General features: G+C 38.5%; 1 protein-coding gene across 3 annotated transcripts in view; it reads left to right on the plus strand.

Annotated features, from left to right (window-relative positions):
• CSMD3 (CUB and Sushi multiple domains 3) overlaps positions 1-21,097 on the plus strand; it is a 790,297-nt gene that overhangs the window by 553,617 nt on the left and 215,583 nt on the right. For all 3 annotated transcript variants that reach the window (XM_068397267.1, XM_068397268.1, XM_068397269.1), the window contains 3 exons: positions 1,031-1,169; positions 3,381-3,568; positions 15,008-15,202. In XM_068397267.1, the coding sequence (XP_068253368.1) occupies positions 1,031-1,169; positions 3,381-3,568; positions 15,008-15,202 (522 nt within the window). The remainder of the gene's footprint in view (positions 1-1,030; positions 1,170-3,380; positions 3,569-15,007; positions 15,203-21,097) is intronic.

The following is a 21,097-nucleotide window of genomic DNA, read 5'->3' on the forward strand; positions in this document are numbered from 1 at the left end:
AAAAGTCATGTAGATGTGGTGCTTAGGGACATGGTTTAGAGGTGGACTTGGTAGTGTTAGGTTAACAGTTGGACTCTATGATCTTAAGTGTCTTTTCCAACCTAAATTATTCTATGATTCTATAAGTGATTTAAGTAACCTTTGAGCTCACAGAATCTCTGTTACAGAAGACCTGAGTGTTCAACTCCTTTCCCTGGTACTGCAGGTGATCACTTTGTAGAATTCAATTTTACAAAATGATGTCTTTGTAAATCTTATCTAGAATCTTTTGAATAAAATTTAAGAAGTTCTTTCAAAAAGATCTTTAAAAAAAGTGCTTTTTCTCTAGTTCTTACATGAAGTCTCAGTTAAAGAATGGTGCAGTACAAAACTTCATGAGAATAGTGATACTTTCATTCTTTTTATTAAGTATTTACTTTTCTGGATCACAAACACACAACATTTAGGAACCTCAAAATCACACAGAGAAAATGGTTTGTTCTATTCTGGTGTGCTTGGAAGATATTTTATTTATCTCTGTGTTTGAAAACTTCAGTTACTAGAATATTTTTGTTGAATTTCATTTATGTTATATCAGTCTTGGTCCGAATTACTTATCAGTGCTGTCTGGTTAAAATGCAGGTAGTTGCATTATCAGTGTAAGTAGATCGTATTTTATAACCTAAGAAGCTTCTTTTAGAATGCCTTTAGAAAGAAGTAGACAGTAGAAAGCTTATCCAGTCAAGTTTTTTTATGTCTGCAGCCAGAGAATTTTTCAAGTTCATAGTATTTTCAGAAAAGCCTTAACATAATGTTATGCAAACAAATAAAAGGACACAGACTTCAAAAACAAGTGCTTCACTTGGTAGTATTAGTATTTCTCTAAGGAGAAATGTGAATACATTTTTTGTTTCTATTAAAGCTTTCTAAATACTTCACTTGTTTTTTGATTAACTTTTGGAGGACATTAAATGTCAGTGAGGAGATTGCTTGTACTTGCTTCTTTTTCACTTACCTTCTTTCCTCAGCTCCAATTTATTTTTATTCACAGCTCCCTGTGGAGGAAACTTGACTGGCTCATCAGGTTTTATACTTTCACCAAACTTCCCTCATCCTTATCCCCACAGCAGAGATTGTGACTGGACTATCACTGTTAATAATGATTATGTTATATCATTAGCATTTATAAGGTAAGTTGCTACTTGCTCATAATTTTTGAAGTCATGTTTGTAACTTTATTATTGGCAGTTGTTCAGAGCTTTGCAGGGTAACATATGTATACTTAATATAACTATCAAAGTGATCAGTAATTGTCTTTGTTAGCAGTTACAACAAACACATTAGTGTATTCAATACACGTAGAGGTGGAGCTTGGGAGCTCATTGCTCCTGTTTGGTAAAAAGCACTCTCAGTTTACACCAAATAATGTAGAAGTGGAGGGTCCTCAATTTACCAAGATTCTCTTCCTGAGAAGGCAGCATGAAATGACTCACTGAATTGTCCACAACTCAGGACAATGGTCTTTAATGATGAAACCTATTGATTCATTGTATTTTGTATGAGTCCCTTATCTGCTATTTAAGAAAAATTTCAAAAGTAGTCTTTAAATTTAGTTTTATTAGTCCATATCATTTCAGAATACTTCAGCAAGACACTTCCTGTTGTTCTGGATATTGAATTGTTTTAACATTTTCTTTTATCCCAATGCAAGATCAAATTGAGCTTAATAGAATCCACAGAGGAACTTTTGCTGTCTGCATTGTATGTAAACCATAAAGTAAATTAATATACGTATTATGTGTGAAAAATATGCATCCCAACTGGGGCATATGATGATGTCACAGAAACATTAAAAATTGTGCTTGTAATGTCTCATCAAATTTAACTCTTTCTTATACTGGCTGTTCTATGATAGTGGCTTTATTGTTCTGATCAATGATAATGTGATGACTTGTTTAGTGATATAGATCATATAGTTGTTTATTCTCAGTGCTCAGTGATATAGTATACATTTTAAAGAATTCATTCAAAACAAATTAGTCACTCAATTATATTTACAAAATTAACAATTTAACTACTTTGCTGGTGATTTCAGAATCCTGTAAGTTGCTAAGCAACTTTCTACTGAGCAGTAGCACTTTTTTTTTTTAGTTAAATATTACGAGCTCAAAATATTTAAGAATATTCTGCTCTTTATCTTGAACATTTAGATATATGAGAACTTCCATCTTAGAATAAACCCAGTATTTTACAGTGTGACTCAGTATAGTATGTGAATAGTTTATAGATCCCAAATATTGCCAAATTGTTCTTGAAATCTAGACAATTGCTTTGATTCTTGACAGAAGCTGACAAGCTTAGTCTTGGTCAAAGTAGATTACATACTTACTGAGGCTTGTCTCACTTATGACACACAGACCGTTCCAGACTGAGAAAAAAAACCCTCCTGTATAAACCAAACTCTGGATACTCCACTGTGTACTGTTAAATATGCTTTTGAGTGGGACTTACACCAGCTAACGCTTTTAAACTCAAGAAAAACTATGACAATTTAAAATTTGAAGCTGTTGACATTTGTCTTCTGCATTTCTTTTCTAAGGAAATATTTTTTAAATAATCCAAAAGTTAAAAAATATTTTCCCTGAAGGAGCTGTATCAGGTCTTCAATGCCTACATTTATTTTAATCAGGAGCTAGTGTTAAGTAGAGACAAAATAATTCTAATGGTTGGATTTTCCTTCTTTAACTAACAATATTTTTTTAAACCTTTTTGGTACAGGGACAATCTTATGAGTAAATTTGGTTAACTCTCTGCTTTTAACTAAAATTAAGTTCAAAATTGACTAATTAAATTAGTTAAGTAAATGTAGTTTCATAAGTAACTAAATTAATTAAATTTTTAAAATTAACTAAAATTATGTTCAAAAGAAAAGATGAGGTTTCAATACTACATCTTTTCATTTAAACTGATTACAGGCAAAATGCTTCTGCTCTTAGACTTACTGGTAGAACATGCCCTGGCTGTGTAAAAGTGTTCAGTCTGACTGGAAGGTGTGTACGCTCTACCACTGACTCCATTATATCATAAAACACCTCTGCCAAGGGTTCCAGTAGATCTATGTTATTTATTTCTCTAAAGCTTTAGAAATATTATTATTTTTTTCTATTTAAAAAGCTTACTTTTTTTTTTTCCTGGCTAGCAGCAAAGTATTTCTAAGCAGAGGACCCATAAATGTAATATTTCTATTGTTTGGTAATAAAACACTCCTACAAACCACTGTTCTGACAGTGATTTTTTTTTCCCTTTTATGAAAACAGTAATAGTAAAATTTTATTTAAGCTAATAAGAGTGAAAATGTTAGGCAAAGCATATTCTAATATTTCTCATTTTTTGTTCTACAGTTTCAGTATAGAACCAAATTATGATTTTCTTTATATCTATGATGGGCCAGACGGTAATAGCCCACTGATTGGGAGCTTTCAAGATAGTAAGCTGCCAGAGAGAATAGAAAGCAGTTCAAATACCATGCATCTGGCTTTTCGGAGTGATGGATCTGTTAGTTTTACTGGATTCCATCTAGAGTACAAAGGTAAATAAAATTATTTTTCTTTTCTATTAGAAAAGTTCAATGCATGAGTGTAAATTTTAATCTGTTTTCATTTCTTATAGCTTTCTGCCCAGTAATGCTTTGATTTTGCCTAAGAGTATGATAATGTGTATTATTTATATATACAAAATATAATGTTATAAGGGTAATTTAAGATAAACCTTCTAGTATGATTTCATTTAGCTGATGATACATGATAATGTTAAATATATGATTCCAAAGAAAAAAAAAAAAGCAGACAGCAGTTTACATGTTTCAAAAATAATGATGCAATGACAAAACTTAACAGCATATATACACTCTTTTCCAGAATACTATTTGTTTTATTTTTCCTTTACAGATAGGGTGCATATGTGTGTTTAAGATCCTGTAAGATGAAATGATGTGCTAGAATCTAGAAGACCAATAATAAAAGTGAAAAAATATTTTGGCTGGACCTTCATATGATAGGCCATGGTAGAGCTGTCTACCTGTTTCAGACAGATCTGTCTGAGGTCATAACACAGTAAACAAGAAAATACAGGCTTGTAAAATTCATAATCAATAGGAGCTTTCATAACTGCCTCTGTGTGGCTCAAGAGAGAGAAACATTTGATATTAAAGTAATATGAAAATATCCAATAATCTCTAAAGACAACCAGAGGGAAAATATGGGTGTTGCTGGTATAGAGGCAACACATCCTAACCTCCTTGGACTTACTTTCTTCTCTATTTATTCTGAAAGCAATTAGTAAATGCAAAGGTATACAAGGGAAAGAATGATGCATTTGTTGCTTTGGCAAACCCACAAAGTCTCCTTTTACTTTCCTAAAGTCATTGGATTCTACAGATGTAAAGGAAATTGTCTTCACAGTATGAGCTAGTCCTAAGAAGTTAAAAGTATGTCTCATGATGGTGAGGCCAGATGTATGTCCTGTTCCACATCACTTAAAAATATTTCTTCTTCCTTCTCATTAAATTAAAGAATGATAAATGCAGATGGAAGTGCTATAGAAAACAATTCGGGGATGCAGAACTTGTAAAGAACAAGAAAGTGTATTGATGTTTCAAAGGGTTCAATCTTTTTCTGCCATGCTGTTGAATACAGTCTTGTCTCATGGAATTAAAGTGTTTCTCCCATCCACCTATCCAAGTATGAAGGATACTCATTAGGGACACAGTCTCTTCTCATTCTTGATCTAGGTTTAAACAAAGAAGAGAACTGCTGTACTTTGGAATCAAGGCAGAATACTATTTCTAACATTACTGGTAGCCTGTATGTGCCACTAAGATCTCTTATTTCTTTCTGTGCTTCCAGGAGTCACAATGTCAAAGAAATGATGTACATTTTCACTACATTTGTAAAAGGACTGGAAATCTAAGTAATGGGAGGATGTAGGCATTAGATTATGTGTTTTTGCATGATATGTAAGTGAGAGGAAGTTTGAGAAAGGAATCAACTTATTCCTAATTTTCCCTGTTCACCTGATATGGTTATATCTCCTGCTTTTCTCAGAATATCTGGAGTATGCATCTCAACATCTACCTTAGAACAATGAGATATTTAAAAAAGGAAGTATTTTAATTCCCATTAAAAATTTCCAAGGATTATTAAATTTAGATGGCTCAAAATCCCTTAAACAGAGGACCAGCTTACTCAGTGAATGATTCCGTTTTTACTGGGACTATCTGTTAAATATGACAGTGCACTGCTTAACTTATTTTAGGAGTGCCATAAGAACACTTACTGTGAGGCTACACCTTGAATACTGTGTTCAGTTCTGGGCCCCTCACTACAAGAAAGACATTGAGGTGCTGGAACAAGTCCAAAGAAGAGCAACAAAGCTGGTGAAGAGTCTGGAGAACAAGTCTTATGAGGAGCAGCTGAGGGAACTGGGGTTGCTTAGTCTGGAGAAAAGGAGGCTCAGGGGAGACCTTTTCATTCTCTACAACTACCTCAAAGGAGGTTGTAGTGAGGAGGGTGTTAGTCTCTTCTCCCAAGTAACAAGCAATAGGACGAGAGCAAAAGGCCTCAAGTTGTGCCAGGGGAGGTTTAGATTGGATATCAGGAAAAATTTCTTCACTGAAAGGGTTGTCAAGCATCGGAATAGGTTGTCAAGCATCGGAATAGGCTGCCCAGGGAAGTGGTTGAGTCACTGTCCCTGGACGTATTTAAAAGACATGTAGATGTGGTGCTTAGGGACATGGTTTAGTGGAGGCCTTGGCAGTGCTAGGTTAATGGTTGGACTCGACGATCTTAAAGGTCTTTTCCAACCAAAACAATTCTATGATTCTATGTCCTAAAATTTGAAAGCGATATAATTGTTATTAGTTGGCAAAAAAGCAGTTGTGAAGATTCTTAACAAACTTTTGTTATTTTCTTGCATAGTGGATTGTAAGTATCAAAATAATATAAGCATGATATCTGCAATAGAATGATATGTATTTAATTTAGCCAAAATGAAAATTACATTATTGAGGAGAAAACTCTTATTACAATGTTTTATGAACCAAGTGTCTTTTTTTTATTTGTAATGTGTGACTGGGAAGGGAACGTATAGAGCAGCAGACTTCAGGGAGGAGTTATTAACTGTGATATACCATGAGTAGGAAGGAAAAGGCAGAGGAAGGTAAAAAAGTGAGTGGATTTAAGGTGTACACCTAAGTTCTAAACTACTTTGAATAAGAGCTGCTGTTTAGTGAAGTATTAACATTTCCAAGAGCAGAGAATGTTTAGATTAGTTGAGGAAACCAACTGTAGATGATATTATTGTCGAGGCCTGACACAAATCAGCTGGCCAAGTGTTGCGTTTAGGGTGTGTTGCGTTTAGGAGGGCTAATTTGGCAGAAGCTAAACCCCCTTGCATTCCAGCTTGTCTTCGGATATTAGAGGGGCTGGGGGAGGCTGAGCTTAGCCTCTGAGTGAGGCCCGATTTGACACCTTAAATTTTGGCTGAAATAGGCCAAAATCGGCACTGTCAGTCTGGCTGCATTCAACAGCTAATATGTTGAACTAACACAGGTCCGGATGCACTAATAGTGCAGGGCCCAGTCATGGTCAATGAACTAACACAGGTTCAGATTATGCCATAAATCTGGGCGCAACCACCAAAATAAAATCCTCCCAACCATTTCTACAGTTAAGGTAATTTATTCAAGCAAGAGATACAGATTCTTTTAGATTGCTGGTGATGAATACACTGTCTGCAAAGTGCGCTTAGGTACCTATGAACATATATATGTTGCAAGATGACTATATAGTGCTATTAATACAATTACAAATACAAGCTTGATTTCTAAATTTCCTGGGGAAGCACCTGGTATAACCAAAAGTACGAATCTTACCCAAAGGCGTCCCTATGGCTGGGGAAGAGAGGTTCAGCAAGTCGACTGATCTCAGAAGTCTGTAGTGATGTCTCCCTGACTTCTCAGAGGTGGTATCTTCCCCACCTTGCCTCTTTCTTAAAGGCATTTTATACTACTTTCCTATGTTTAGGTGGAGCTTGAGTGACTCTAGTCATATTATTGATTGGTGCAAAATTTTCTCACTTTGATTTAAAGGTATAGGCTAAGAAAAATTCAGAGAGCATGCTCAGGGGGAGAGGGAGGTGGGTAGCTTTTGGGATGGAGGTGCGTTTTGGTATTATAATGAGATTATAATGAGCAAAGTTCATCCACAAGACATGATTTCACCACAATTGCTGGCTCAGTGACCAACATTCTGGGTGGAATGGGATATTATCTCTCATTTGACAGTAGCTGTGTAATTTATCTGCTACGAGGTACCATTGAGTTCCCATACCTGCGTTGTTAACACAGAGCCTGGCCATGGTTATCTCCACACTGTTTCACCTTCCATTCTCTCAGAGTTAGCACACCAAGCTCCCTGGCGTGGAACATCCAAGAATGCAGGCCAGGTTGCCTGGGGAACCATCACAGAGCACATTCCTTACATGCCAACCACATTCCATCCTAGATGCTTTGTTAGTTCTATAGGATGTGGATATAACTTTACTTATTTGCTCTCAATGAGTGTGCCTCTAGTAATTGGTTTCAATAAGTTGCCCCGGTAGTCACTCCACACCAAGGGAAAATGATACCTGGAAGAAGCATCGCCCTGGTACTCACAGGGAATTTTAACCACTCTAATAGCTGCTGCAAGGATGATGTGGCTTACCACAAACAGTCCAAGGGATCTCCTGAGTGTTTTCATGACAATTTTTTTTATACAGGTGATCCCCTAGCTGATTAGGGCAAATGCTCTGCTGGAATGGTTAGTCACCATTGGGGCTGAGGACCCAATGAAGAGAAAATGGAAAATGTTGTACTTAATACCTTTTTAATTTGTTTTTTACTGATATGTTTTGTCCTCATACCTCCCTGAGCCTACTAGTAAGGTTTGTGGGAGTGCAGCATTATCCACTGTGGAGGAAGAAAGAGTCAGGAAGCAATTAAGCCATCTGGTTGTACATATCTCTATTGGAATAGATGATATGCACCCAAGAGTGTTGAGGAAGCTGGCTGATGCCACTGCAAAACTGCTTTCTATCATCTCTGAAAGGTCATGGCAGTCAGAGTGGTTCCTCGTGAACGGAAAATATAAATGTCACGTGCATCTTGAAGAAGAGTGAGAATAAGATCTGGGGAAGTACAGGGCTGGTCGTTTTAAACTCAATCCCTGGAAAGATTGTGCAGCAAATCTGCCTGGAAACTATTTCTAAAACAGAGGACAAGTAGCCATTTGGGAACAGTCTGCATGAGTTTACCATGGGGAATCGAGCCCAACCAACACGTCACTGTCTACGAGGAGATGAAAGTCTGTGTGGACAAGGGGAATACCCTGACTTCAGACAGGCCTTTGACACACTTTCCCCCAGTATCTTGAGAGCCCAATTTAATGAAATATGGGCTGGATAAGTGGATGATAATGTGGGTGGAAAATTGACTTCATTGCTGAGCTCAGACTCTTGGCTAGTATTAGTTGTGATTAATAATGTGGGAAGTATCCTCATTTTGATGACCTGTATGATGGGACAGAGCATGTTTGTGGACAACACCAGATTGTGGGGAAATGTCAGTACTCTGGAAGGTAGTATTGCTATTCAAAGGGATCTTATGAGGCTGGAGAATCAGGCTGACAGGAGCTTTTGACAAAAGCAAATGCCTAGTCCTGCATCTTCAATGGAATAGCCCCATGTAACAGTAAAGGCTGGGGGCTAACTGGATAGGATAAAGCTCTGCAGAAAAGGATCTGGAGGGCCTTGTGTACAAATTGACGATGAGCCAGCAATGTGTCCTTGTGGTAAAGAAGGCCAGCAGCCTTCTGGGCTGAGAGTGGAAGACTGGAAGCAAGAGTGGAATCAGCAGATCCAGGCAAGTGATTCTTCCCTCTTGATCTTCTGAGATCACACCTGGAGTACACATAAGGGCTCACCAGGGCTAGAACAATTTTGACACGCAGAAGTAAGTCCAGTTCAATGAAGAATCACCAAGATGATTAGGAGGGTGGAGTGTATAACATACAAAGAGAGGCTGGGGGAACTGGGTTTGCTTCAAATACCTAATGAGAGTGTATAGAAAAAACAGAGACAAACTCTTGTCCGGGGCACATAATGATAAAATGGGAGATAATGGGCGCAAGTTGCAACAAGAGAAATTTCAATTAGATATTAAGAAAAAAAATCACTCTGAGGGTAGTTAGAGTGGACTGGTTGCCCTGAGATCATGTCATCTGAATGCTTTGAAATCATAACTGGCCTGGACGAAGGCCTGAGAAGCCCCCTGCTTTGCTTGGGGTATGTGCTACATCTCTTCCAACCTAAATTGTTCTGATTCGATGAACTTAGCTTTTTCACACAAATTGTAGCAGCTGCAGTTGTGTCCTATGTGTACACTAAGCTTATTTTAAGTGGCAGTAGTACTCAAATTGTGCTTCATTGACAGGCCATATTTTTCAGATACAAATCTCAGACCTGACCCATGTCTCAGATCTGGTCTGTAACAATGTTTCTGGTTGGGTTTTGTTCTTCCCTTCCTCCGTCCCTTAATTTCTATTTTATAATGGAGGAGCAGCTTATTAGTTCTAATAAGTGCTCTGGAGAATAACTATGGAATGTTTGCTATAGTTAGGTATGTCTGTAATATTCTCTGTAAGAAGCTTATTATAGCTTTGTTCTCTTTGAGACTTAGGGATGGAGTAGTAAGTCATCAAGTTCTGGACAAAGCACCTGCTCTTGGCTTTCAACGTTGTTTTCCATGCACTGAAACACTAGTTTTCTATAGGGTTTTGGCATCATTACCATATGTTAACCAACAGAGATTTTCTTGTTGAACTTGAGATTGCAGCAGCGCATATCGCTACCTGTTTTCAGCCTGTATTTCAGAAGCCTTAATTGATGCCAAAGTTATCAAAGAAGCAGTTGCTGTTTTTCGTGAAGCTTGTTGCAAAATTTTATTATGGGCAAAACGAATCTACACCTAGTATACACAGCCAAGAATATAATGTTACTGTAACTGAAAACTTAACTGTCTAATGAAACAACTATTTTTGGTCCGTACCTAATTATTACAGAAAATAATTTTAAAAAAACTACTACAGAAAAATATCTTCATAATAATACAGCTAAAATTATAGTACACACACTCTCCAGCATTTTCTCTGATGTTCTGCTAAACTAGCCACAGCCCCTCTATGTTTTCAGCTTAATGATACTAGTATTCTTGGGAAAGAAAGGGGAAGGGCTACAGGGGTCATCAATATCTTGAGTTCTTCAATTGGAGTAATATGACATTGATGGTGACGGACTTTTCCTTCTCTCTCCTGGGAGTGCTTCTCTTTTATTTTATAATTTTGCTAGTATAGTCTTCTTATTTGCTCTTTTTTTCACTGGTTCTCAGCTAGACCTGATGAATCCTTTTGCCACATTTTACTTCTTTCTTCATGTATTGTAGTGTAGTATATTGACTTGTTTTACAAGTTCACTTAACAGCCACTTCAGATTTGCAAAAGTACTTTTGGAAGCTGCTAAGTATTTCAGGCTTTATTTTTCAGAATAGTTATTAAGAAACTGTATTTCTATAGTGACATCGCTACTGTTTAGTCAGCAACTTCAGGAGTCTGTCACAACTGTACCTTTGGGGAAAAGAAAATTACAGGGCTGTAATTTTTCCCTAGAGAAAATTTGTGCTGTGACAGATCATGACTTTCCTCAGTTTTTGATTTATGCACCAGACATAATAGATTACTTTATCTTCTTCTTTCTTTAATTTCTCATGTAGTACTAGTCTCTACTTTTTCCAAGGATCTGCTAGAATTATGAAATGTGTATTTCTTATCATAAACTCAGGAACGGTGATTCACAGTATCCATTGTGTATCAATACAAATCTATTAATATCAGTTCATTGAGAAGAAAAAAATGTTTTCTTGCTATTTTCAAAATATTATTTATAATCCTAAATTAAATGATGTTTTTTTTTTTTCTTTTTTAATTTGAGAATTTGGACTTGAAAGAATTTTCAGTTTGCCCTAAGGTCTGCCAGACATGTGAGACAAGTGACAGTGTGGTTGACTTTTGTAATAATTATTAATATCTATGTGATATCTTACAGACTTTCTAGTAAATTGTGTCTTTTAACTTTTGGTCGTCTACCCAAATTTTTGAATATGAGTGTTACAAAAGTTTTATCCTTTCTTTTTGTGATGTCACACTGCATTTTGAAGCCTCACCATTCAAAACAAGAGACAGATGTTACAGGCGCCATACTACAACTACCTAAATGAATCAATGTGGATAACAAATACCTGCTCTTAATAATTAGCTATGTGATGTAACTATTACTTGTTATTGTACTGTTTTTCATATCAGAAGCTTGCTCTGTAGATTAGATATACAAATCTTAATACATTGTTAACAACATTAGGAGATCTTCACATTCTTTTGGAAGATGTAAAGTTGAAATTTCAAAAGAATTATTCTGTGTTGCCATTTTGAAATGTAAATATACTTTTCTGGTTTTGCAAAATAATTCTTCTTCTCCTCTCAGAAATGCTACAACATAAAAATGGCCTCAGGGGATCAAACCAACAGTCTACTTAGTTCATTAGCTTGTCTCTAGTAGTGACCAACAGCCGATACAGGGCTAAACTATGTAAAAGTCAAATATATAATAATTTCTCCCTATTATCTGTAAGTTTTCAGAAACTTCAGTTTAGGTACTGCCAGAATCAGATAAAGTGTCTTTTTATTTAAAGTTCTTAAATAGCCTTCCAGGAATTTCAAAACTCATAGTCTTTTGGCATCTGTACCTACCTGTAGCAGGAAGTTCCACAGTGTAAATATGCCTGGTAAAAAAATACCTCTTTTGATGTATTAGAAGTCAGCACTGATCTTGCAGAAAGTGAATGTGCTCCCTGTTGATCTTCTACATAACATCCTTAAATGGAAAAGAAGAAAATCTGAATTTTCTGTCTTCTGCTTAATAAAATAAATTACTCTAAACTCTGTCCTGCATAGCACAAAATCATCTGCTTCATTCCAGCTTCTACCATTTCCTAATATATTTACTGTTTTTTCCTTAGTGGAAAAACATTGCAAATTTTTCCAAAATGTTTACATTTTCTCTCCTTCTGCATAGTAATGTTGTTAATTAGAAGCGCCTAGTGGTTATTTGTGTGCAGTTTGTTATGTCTTGGATATTAAACACAATGGTGTTCACACTATAGAAGGAAGAGAGAAGCAAAGGTAAAAGCATATGCATACGTTTGAATTTATTTCAATATTTTGAGACAAATCGGTATAAATAACAAAAAGAGGAGATAAATTTAAGGAATATTTTCATGTTTTGTCCTCCACAGAATCACAGAATCACAGCATGTTAGGGATTGGAAGGGACCTCGAAAGATCATCTAGTCCAATCCCCCTGCCGGAGCAGGATTGCCTAGACCATATCACACAGGAACGCGTCCAGGCGGGTTTTGAATGTCTCCAGAGAAGGAGACTCCACAACCTCTCTGGGCAGCCTGTTCCAGTGTTCGGTCACCCTCACCGTAAAGAGGTTTTTCCTCATATTTAAGTGGAACCTCCTGTGTTCCAGCTTGCACCCATTGCCCCTTGTCCTGTCAAGGGATGTCACTGAGAAGAGCCTGGCTCCATCCTCATGACACTTGCCCTTTACAGATTTATAAACATTAATGACGTCGCCCCTCAGTCTCCTCTTCTCTAAGCTAAAGAGACCCAGCTCCCTCAGCCTCTCCTCATAAGGGAGGTGTTCCACTCCCTTAATCATCTTCGTGGCTCTGCGCTGGACTCTCTCTAGCAGTTCCCTGTCCTTCTTGAACTGAGGGGCCCAGAACTGGACACAATATTCCAGATGCGGCCTCACCAGGACAGAGTAGAGGGGGAGGAGAACCTCTCTCGACCTGCTGACCACACCCCTTCTAATACACCCCAGGATGCCATTGGCCTTCTTGGCCACAAGGGCACACTGCTGGCTCATGGTCATCCTGCTGTCCACTAGGACCCCCAGGTCCCTTTCCCCTACGCTGGTCTCCAACAGGTCTGCCCCCAACTTGTACTGGTACATGGGGTTATTCTTGCCCAGATGCAGGACTTTACACTTGCCCTTGTTATATTTCATTAAATTTCTCCCCCCCCAACTCTCCAGCCTGTCCAGGTCTCTCTGAATGGCTGCGCAGTCTTCCGGCGCGTCAGCCACTCCTCCCAGTTTTGCCTCATCAGCGAACTTGCTGACAGTGCACTCTAATCCCTCATCCAAGTCATTAATGAATATATTGAATAGAACTGGTCCCAGTACCGACCCTTGAGGGACTCCGCTAGACACAGGCCTCCAACTGGACTCTGTCCCATTGACCACCACTCTCTGGCTTCTTTCCTTTAGCCAGTTCACAATCCACCTCACTACCCGATCATCCAGACCACACTTCCTCAGTTTAGCTGCGAGGATGCTGTGGGAGACCGTGTCAAACGCTTTACTGAAATCGAGATAGACCACATCCACAGCTTTACCATCATCTATCCACTGGGTTACATCCTCATAAAAGGCTATCAAGTTGGTTGAGCATGACTTCCCTTTGGTGAAGCCATGTTTAGTGCCCCTAATGATCCCCCTATCCTTGATGTGCCTAGAGACAGCACCAAGGACAAGTTGTTCCATCACCTTTCCGGGGATGGAGGTGAGGCTGACCGGTCTATAGTTACCCGGGTCCTCCTTCTTGCCCTTTTTGAAGACTGGAGTGACATTCGCTTTCCTCCAGTCCTCAGGCACCTCTCCCGTTGCCCACGACTTAGCAAAGATGATGGAGAGTGGCCTAGCAATGACTTCCGCCAGCTCCCTCAGCACCCGCGGGTGCATCCCATCGGGGCCCATGGATTTATGGATGTCCAGATTGTTTAATTGGTCCCTGACCCAGCCCTCATCTACCAAGACAGACTCCTCCTCTATCCTGACTTCTTCTGAGGCCTCAGGGGTCCGGGGCTCCTCAGGACAGCCTCCAGCAGTATAGACAGAGGCAAAGAAGGCATTCAGTAACTTCGCTTTCTTTTTATCCTCTGTCTCCAGGGCCCCCACCTCATTCGTCAGTGGGCCTACATTCCCTCTAGTGTTGGCTTTACCTGCAATGTATTTGAAGAAGCCCTTTCTGTTGTCCTTGACCTCTCTTGCAAGGTTTAATTCCAAGGAGGCCTTAGCTTTCCTAATTGCCTCCCTACATCCTCTGACAACAGACTTCTATTCCTCCCAAGTGGCCAGCCCCTCCTTCCATGATCTGTACACCCTCTTCTTCCACTTGAGTTTGCCCAGCAGTTCCCTGTTTAACCATGCAGGTCTCCTGGTACCCTTCCTTGACTTCCTACTTGTTGGCATGCTCTGATCTTGAGCTCAAAGCTATATGGAAATATAAAAAAAGCTATATGGAAATATAACAATGTATCATGTGCACAGATATAGATATTCATTTGGAGTTTATTAATTTTGAAGAAATTATTTTTTGTATACTTTTTATTTTGTAACAGACTGCTTATATTGATTTCCTCTACTTACCAGTTGTCAGATCACAGATTTTAAAACTAGGATGTGTCTTACCTACTGGAACAGTGTCCATAGAACTAACTTCATCTAACTACATAATTATGTCATTGGTCACAGTGAACTCTGTAAAAATAGTTCTCATAATGGAACTCTATCAGAATTTTCTCGGAAAAATATAGGAGACATGGCTTTGGTCATTATATAGTAATTTATACAGTCTTTAAAATGAAGGAGAGAGAACATTTGATGTGGAATGGAAGGATTCTTGGAAAATAAAAAAAGGAACATTATGTGTCCAGAAGGTACTCAAAGAAAACCTTGAGAGAACTCCATAAAATATTTGTAATGTTTTAAATTATATTCAGAATTATGTTTGCATATGTTTCCTCTATAGCAAAGCTTCGTGAGTCTTGCTTTGATCCGGGGAATATAATGAATGGAACAAGACTTGGAATGGATTATAAACTGGGGTCAACTGTCACATATTACTGCGAAGCAGGTTATGTTCTTCAAGGATATTCCACACTAACATGTATCATGGGAGATGATGGAAGACCTGGATGGAACAGAGCCCTGCCCAGTTGTCATGGTAAAAGTAGTTTTTCAATTATTGAAGTTGCTACTGTTATTATTCTTGCTGTGTCATATGGAAGAAAGAGGTACAAATATAGAAACAGCAATTTAATAAACTTCTCTTTTAGGATGAAGCCTTTTTCAATTTTATATTTAATAAAAATAACATATTTAATAACTCAGGATAAATATTGTTTCAAGTTTTTAATAATATTGGATAAATAGTGCTACAAGTTATTATTGTGAATAGAGGTTAATAGTAATGTCATCCTCTATGCTGACCTGTATTCTTGAATTAGCAGATTTACAGCAGAGTATAAAGATATATACCATATATGTATTTAAATAGAACATGAAGCATACTCTGGATATCACAATATATGTTTGTCTCTTTTTGTTATTACTGGGTTTTAAACCACGTGGATGAAATATTTGTGTATACATTATATCATTTAACGTGTTGGACATGTGGTCTCGAGAAAAATTAATCCTTGAAAGGCACCAAAGATCCAATCATTCAAATTTTTATGGATATTAAGAACTCCACTCATTTCAGGAGTCTCCTGACTTTAGTTATATTACCACTGACTATCTCAAGCATAAGCATTTTCAGATTTAAACTATAAGAAAAGACTCAATTTTATTTTATTGATTTGGTGCTAATTCTTACCAGCAATTGATAGCCACTTCAGAAAAAAAACAATATTCTTTTCATATATTCTGTAAGATTAAGCACAAAACCTCTCCCACGTATCCAGATATTAATGAACAACACAAAATACCAAATTATAAAATTAACAGTTACTTTACAAGTTAAAATAAAATCTCCTAATTGTCATGTTAATTTCAATTCTTTTTCATAATTTGAAGACAAAAAATCTGTTAAATCCATTTCCAACTTGAATATATTTATTATAAATAGAATATGGATTTTCTTTGTTGTATATTTTAATTTCTATTGCAAAGTGGATGATGGAGTACCAGCAAAACAGAAAAAAAAATATAAATTGTCAACAGTAAAGAATAACCAATATTATAAGGATTTGAAGAACTTTAGTATTTTCATTATCCACTAAAACCATCACAGGACTGAACACCAAACTTCAGTGGCATCAAACTGGAAAACTGGCCCTAGCAAACTTCTGGAAATGTGTTCAAACTTGTAGACTGTGTGCAATGGAAGTCAAAAGTTTCTTCCTCATTTTAAAATGAGATAGGAATGTTGTTTTGTAGAGAGGAGTTGGTGAGGAAGATTGTCGTGTATAAGAGGAGAAACGTTTCCTTCTTTCAGAAGGTCTTATTCATGGGTAAAGAAAGATAAAGAATTTCTTTATCAGTGGTGAAATAGTTGTGTCTATTCATGCCACTTACAGTCTACTTAGAAATCTTCCAGTGCTACCTATTTTAACATTCACAAAACAAGGAGTGTTTCACTTGGAAGGAGTGCCATTTTAACAAAAGGAAAAAAAAATCTCATTATAAAAGCGGTAGTGGATATCTGTCACTCATTCTGACTGGACCATTTTCTTTCCTGGATGATCTAGGCCTTATTTCAAACATGATAAACTCCACAAATCTTTAGAATATGATGTCACAGAGTAGGCTCCATAAAAATGCATTAGATTTGCAATTTTCACTTGTTTTTCTTATATTCCTTTTTCCTCCAGTTCAGTTGACGAAGGTTTGTAGATATGTTGCTGTGATATATTATAGTATATTTTTACCATGTAATCAATGCTTTCCACTTTCGTGGGATTTAGCTCAAGAAAAAGAGAACATTTATATAGCTGTGAGAAAGACTATATCAGTTTATTAGCTTTCAGTTACATGGAGCTGGCAGAAACAGTTTGAGAGCTGAATTTTGCCTCCTGACCACCAGTCTCACCTACATAAAAAATTTGCTTAGTAGAGAAATGAGATTCCTCCCTTCTGCCAGTTGTATTTTTGAAACTCCATTGAAACCACCTTTGATGCCGTACAAAGGGAACTTGACAGGGTTGAGAGGTGGCCCTGTGTGAGCTGCATGAAGTCCAACAAAGCCAAGCACAAGGTCCTGCACATGGGTAGGGGCAATCCCAAGCACAGATACAGGCTGGGTAGAGAAGGGATCGAGAGCAGCCCTGAGGAGAAGGACTTGGGGGTGATGGTTGATGAGAAGCTCAACATGAGCCGGCAACGTGCGCTTGCAGCCCAGAAATCCAACCATATCCTGGCCTACATCAAAAGAAGCGTGGCCAGCAGATCAAGGGAGGTGATTCTGCCCCTCTACTCTGCACTCGTGAGACCCCACGTGGAGTACTGCGTCCAGCTCTGGGGCCCCCAACATAAGAAGGACATGGAGCTGTTGGAGCGAGTCCAGAGGAGGACCATGAAGACAATCAGAGGGCTGAAACACCTCTCCTATGAAGACATGCTGAGAGAGTTGGGGTTGTTCAGTCTGAAGAAGAGAAGGCTCTGGGGAGACCTTCTAGCAGCCTTCCAGTACTTGAAGGGGTCCTACAGGAAAGCGGGAGAGGGACTTTTTACAAGGGCATGTAGTGATAGGACAAGGGGTAAGAGTTTTAAACTGAAAGAGGGTAGATTTAGATTCGATCTTAGGAAGAAATTCTTTCCTGTGAGGGTGGTGAGACGCTGGCACAGGTTGCCCAGAGAAGTTGTGGCTGTCCCCTCCCTGGATGTGATTAAGGACAGATTGAATGGGGTTTTGAGCAACCTGTTCTAGTGGAAGGTGTCCCTGCCCATGACAGGGGGGTTGGAACTAGATGATCTTTAAGGTCCCTTCCAACCCAAGCCATTCTATGATTCTATGATAAACTGATAATGTTATAATGAAATGCAGTATACAATACTCCTCAGTATATATGTAGTTTTTAATTTTCTTATTTATTTTTAAGAAAAAAAATTGAAAACCTCAACCCCCTTTATAGCTGTAAAATGTTGATCTAATGCTTTAGGTATGAAGTAAAAAAAGTTTTTTAAAAAGTTACCTATGATTCTCTCTAAACTTTTACATTTTTAATATCAATTTAGAATGCAAGTTCTGCTGTTAAATTCCTTTGAGCCATATTTAGCCATGTAGCTTTACAGAGGGAGTAAGGCATCTCAGAATATGGAAAAGAGAAATATTACAAATGAGTATTCTCATTTTGCTCATGTTTGGAGCTAAGTAGGTAAGAGGAGAGGAAGGGAGAACTTCCAACACTCCAAATGGCTCTCTAGGCTCAAGGAACATGCTTTACAATGTATAGAATTGGTTTTGTGAAGAGTGTAACTCAAAGAACATAGAAAAGCTTTTTCTCTTCTAAGGGAATTTGTGTCAGTAATATATGATCATTTCTGTGAAGAAAATTATTAGAGAATTAACATGGATAGCATGAGGGTGAAACTGATACAAAGGTCCAAAGTCAGACCCTATTAAGTAAAAACTCTTCTTATTGCAATTAATATGGATACTTTCACTGAATAGTAGAATCTCAGTAAAGGAGGATAGAGTACCATCTCTAAATCCATTCTGAATAACTTGACATAATCGTGAGAGATGGTACATGAGTTTGAATGACCCACATAGAGAAAGCAGTTATCACAGAATCACAGAATCACAGAATGTTAGGGATTGGAAGGGACCTCGAAAGATCATCTAGTCCAATCCCCCTGCCGGAGCAGGATTGCCTAGACCATATCACACAGGAACGCGTCCAGGCGGGTTTTGAATGTCTCCAGAGAAGGAGACTCCACAACCTCTCTGGGCAGCCTGTTCCAGTGTTCGGTCACCCTCACCGTAAAGAAGTTTTTCCTCATATTTAAGTGGAACCTCCTGTGTTCCAGCTTGCACCCATTGCCCCTTGTCCTGTCAAGGGATGTCACTGAGAAGAGCCTGGCTCCATCCTCATGACACTTGCCCTTTACAGATTTATAAACATTAATGAGGTCACCCCTCAGTCTCCTCTTCTCTAAGCTAAAGAGACCCAGCTCCCTCAGCCTCTCCTCATAAGGGAGATGTTCCACTCCCTTAATCATCTTCGTGGCTCTGCGCTGGACTCTCTCTAGCAGTTCCCTGTCCTTCTTGAACTGAAGGGCCCAGAACTGGACACAATATTCCAGATGCGGCCTCACCAGGACAGAGTAGAGGGGGAGGAGAACCTCTCTCGACCTGCTGACCACACCCCTTCTAATACACCCCAGGATGCCATTGGCCTTCTTGGCCACAAGGGCACACTGCTGGCTCATGGTCATCCTGCTGTCCACTAGGACCCCCAGGTCCCTTTCCCCTACGCTGGTCTCCAACAGGTCTGCCCCCAACTTGTACTGGTACATGGGGTTATTCTTGCCCAGATGCAGGACTTTACACTTGCCCTTGTTATATTTCATTAAATTTCTCCCCGCCCAACTCTCCAGCCTGTCCAGGTCTCTCTGAATGGCTGCGCAGTCTTCCGGCGTGTCAGCCACTCCTCCCAGTTTTGTATCATCAGCGAACTTGCTGACAGTGCACTCTATTCCCTCATCCAAGTCATTAATGAATATATTGAATAGAACTGGTCCTAGTACTGACCCTTGAGGGACTCCGCTAGACACAGACCTCCAACTGGACTCTATCCCATTGACCACCACTCTCTGGCTTTTTTCCTTTAGCCAGTTCACAATCCACCTCACTACCCGATCATCCAGACCACACTTCCTCAGTTTAGCTGCGAGGATGCTGTGGGAGACCGTGTCAAACGTTTTACTGAAATCGAGATAGACCACATCCACAGCTTTACCATCATCTATCCACTGGGTAACATCCTCATAAAAGGCTATCAAGTTGGTTGAGCATGACTTCCCGTTGGTGAAGCTGTGCTGAGTGTCCCTAATGATTCCCCTATCCTTGATGTGCCTAGAGACAGCACCAAGGACAAGTTGTTCCATCACCTTTCCGGGGATGGAGGTGAGGCTGACCGGTCTATAGTTACCTGGGTCCTCCTTCTTGCCCCTTTTGAAGACTGGAGTGACATTCGCTTTCCTCCAGTCCTCAAGCACCTCTCCCATTGCCCACGACTTAGAATGGTGCCCATGACTTAGTTATGGGTGTTACGTGTTCTAAAGTCTAGCTTTTTAGATAAAATATGGGCAAAAATGCATTCCATTCAGAATTCAAAGAAAATTAAGGCCATAGCTCTATTATATTTGAAGGGCAACCATTTGGGATGGCTTTAAGCTTTCTTTTAAAATGCCTGGTATGTCAAGCCCCATACGAAATCTTTGTTGAGAAACACTGATATTCTGGGTCTGGTCAGGCTTCAGCATGAACTGGCTGATAAATTAGTCTGTCAAAACTTTCTTTCCTGTAAATGCACAAAACTAGAAAATATGAGTGTCTACAGACCTGAAAGTCAATAACTGATGATTTTGGAGTTACATAAATGCTGAGCAGATGCTTTCAGGATCATAGAGGACTAGTTTTCCAAAATCTAGTCAGTGCATAAACCTGATATTTTTTCAATTTTACCTTTATGAACCAAATATTTTTTATGACCTAGTCCTATGTGCAGTAGGCATGACTTGCATTTGGTTGAAATCATTATTTAAAATGTCCTTGAGCCTGTCTAATAAGCATGGGAAGTGAACCAAATCATTGACTTCATTCTTTTATGAACACATGGAAAGATTATCCAGGCTAATATGCTAAGCTATTTGGCATTTCATGGTGGATGTTAAGAACACGATGTAATTACCATATGCAGATGCAATATTACTATGACAGAGATGATTAATGATTTCTCTTAGCTTCACCAATTACAGTTAATTTTAATTTTTTGTTAGAAAATAACTATTGTTTATGAAATAACAAAAAGCTCTGTAGTGGGAAATAACATTTATGACTGGGTGTAAAAACCTTGTTCCTACTAGAAGAAATCAGTTATTGATCACTAAA

Source organism: Nyctibius grandis, chromosome 3 (assembly GCF_013368605.1).
Source record: "Nyctibius grandis isolate bNycGra1 chromosome 3, bNycGra1.pri, whole genome shotgun sequence".
Classification (NCBI taxonomy): domain Eukaryota; kingdom Metazoa; phylum Chordata; class Aves; order Nyctibiiformes; family Nyctibiidae; genus Nyctibius; species Nyctibius grandis.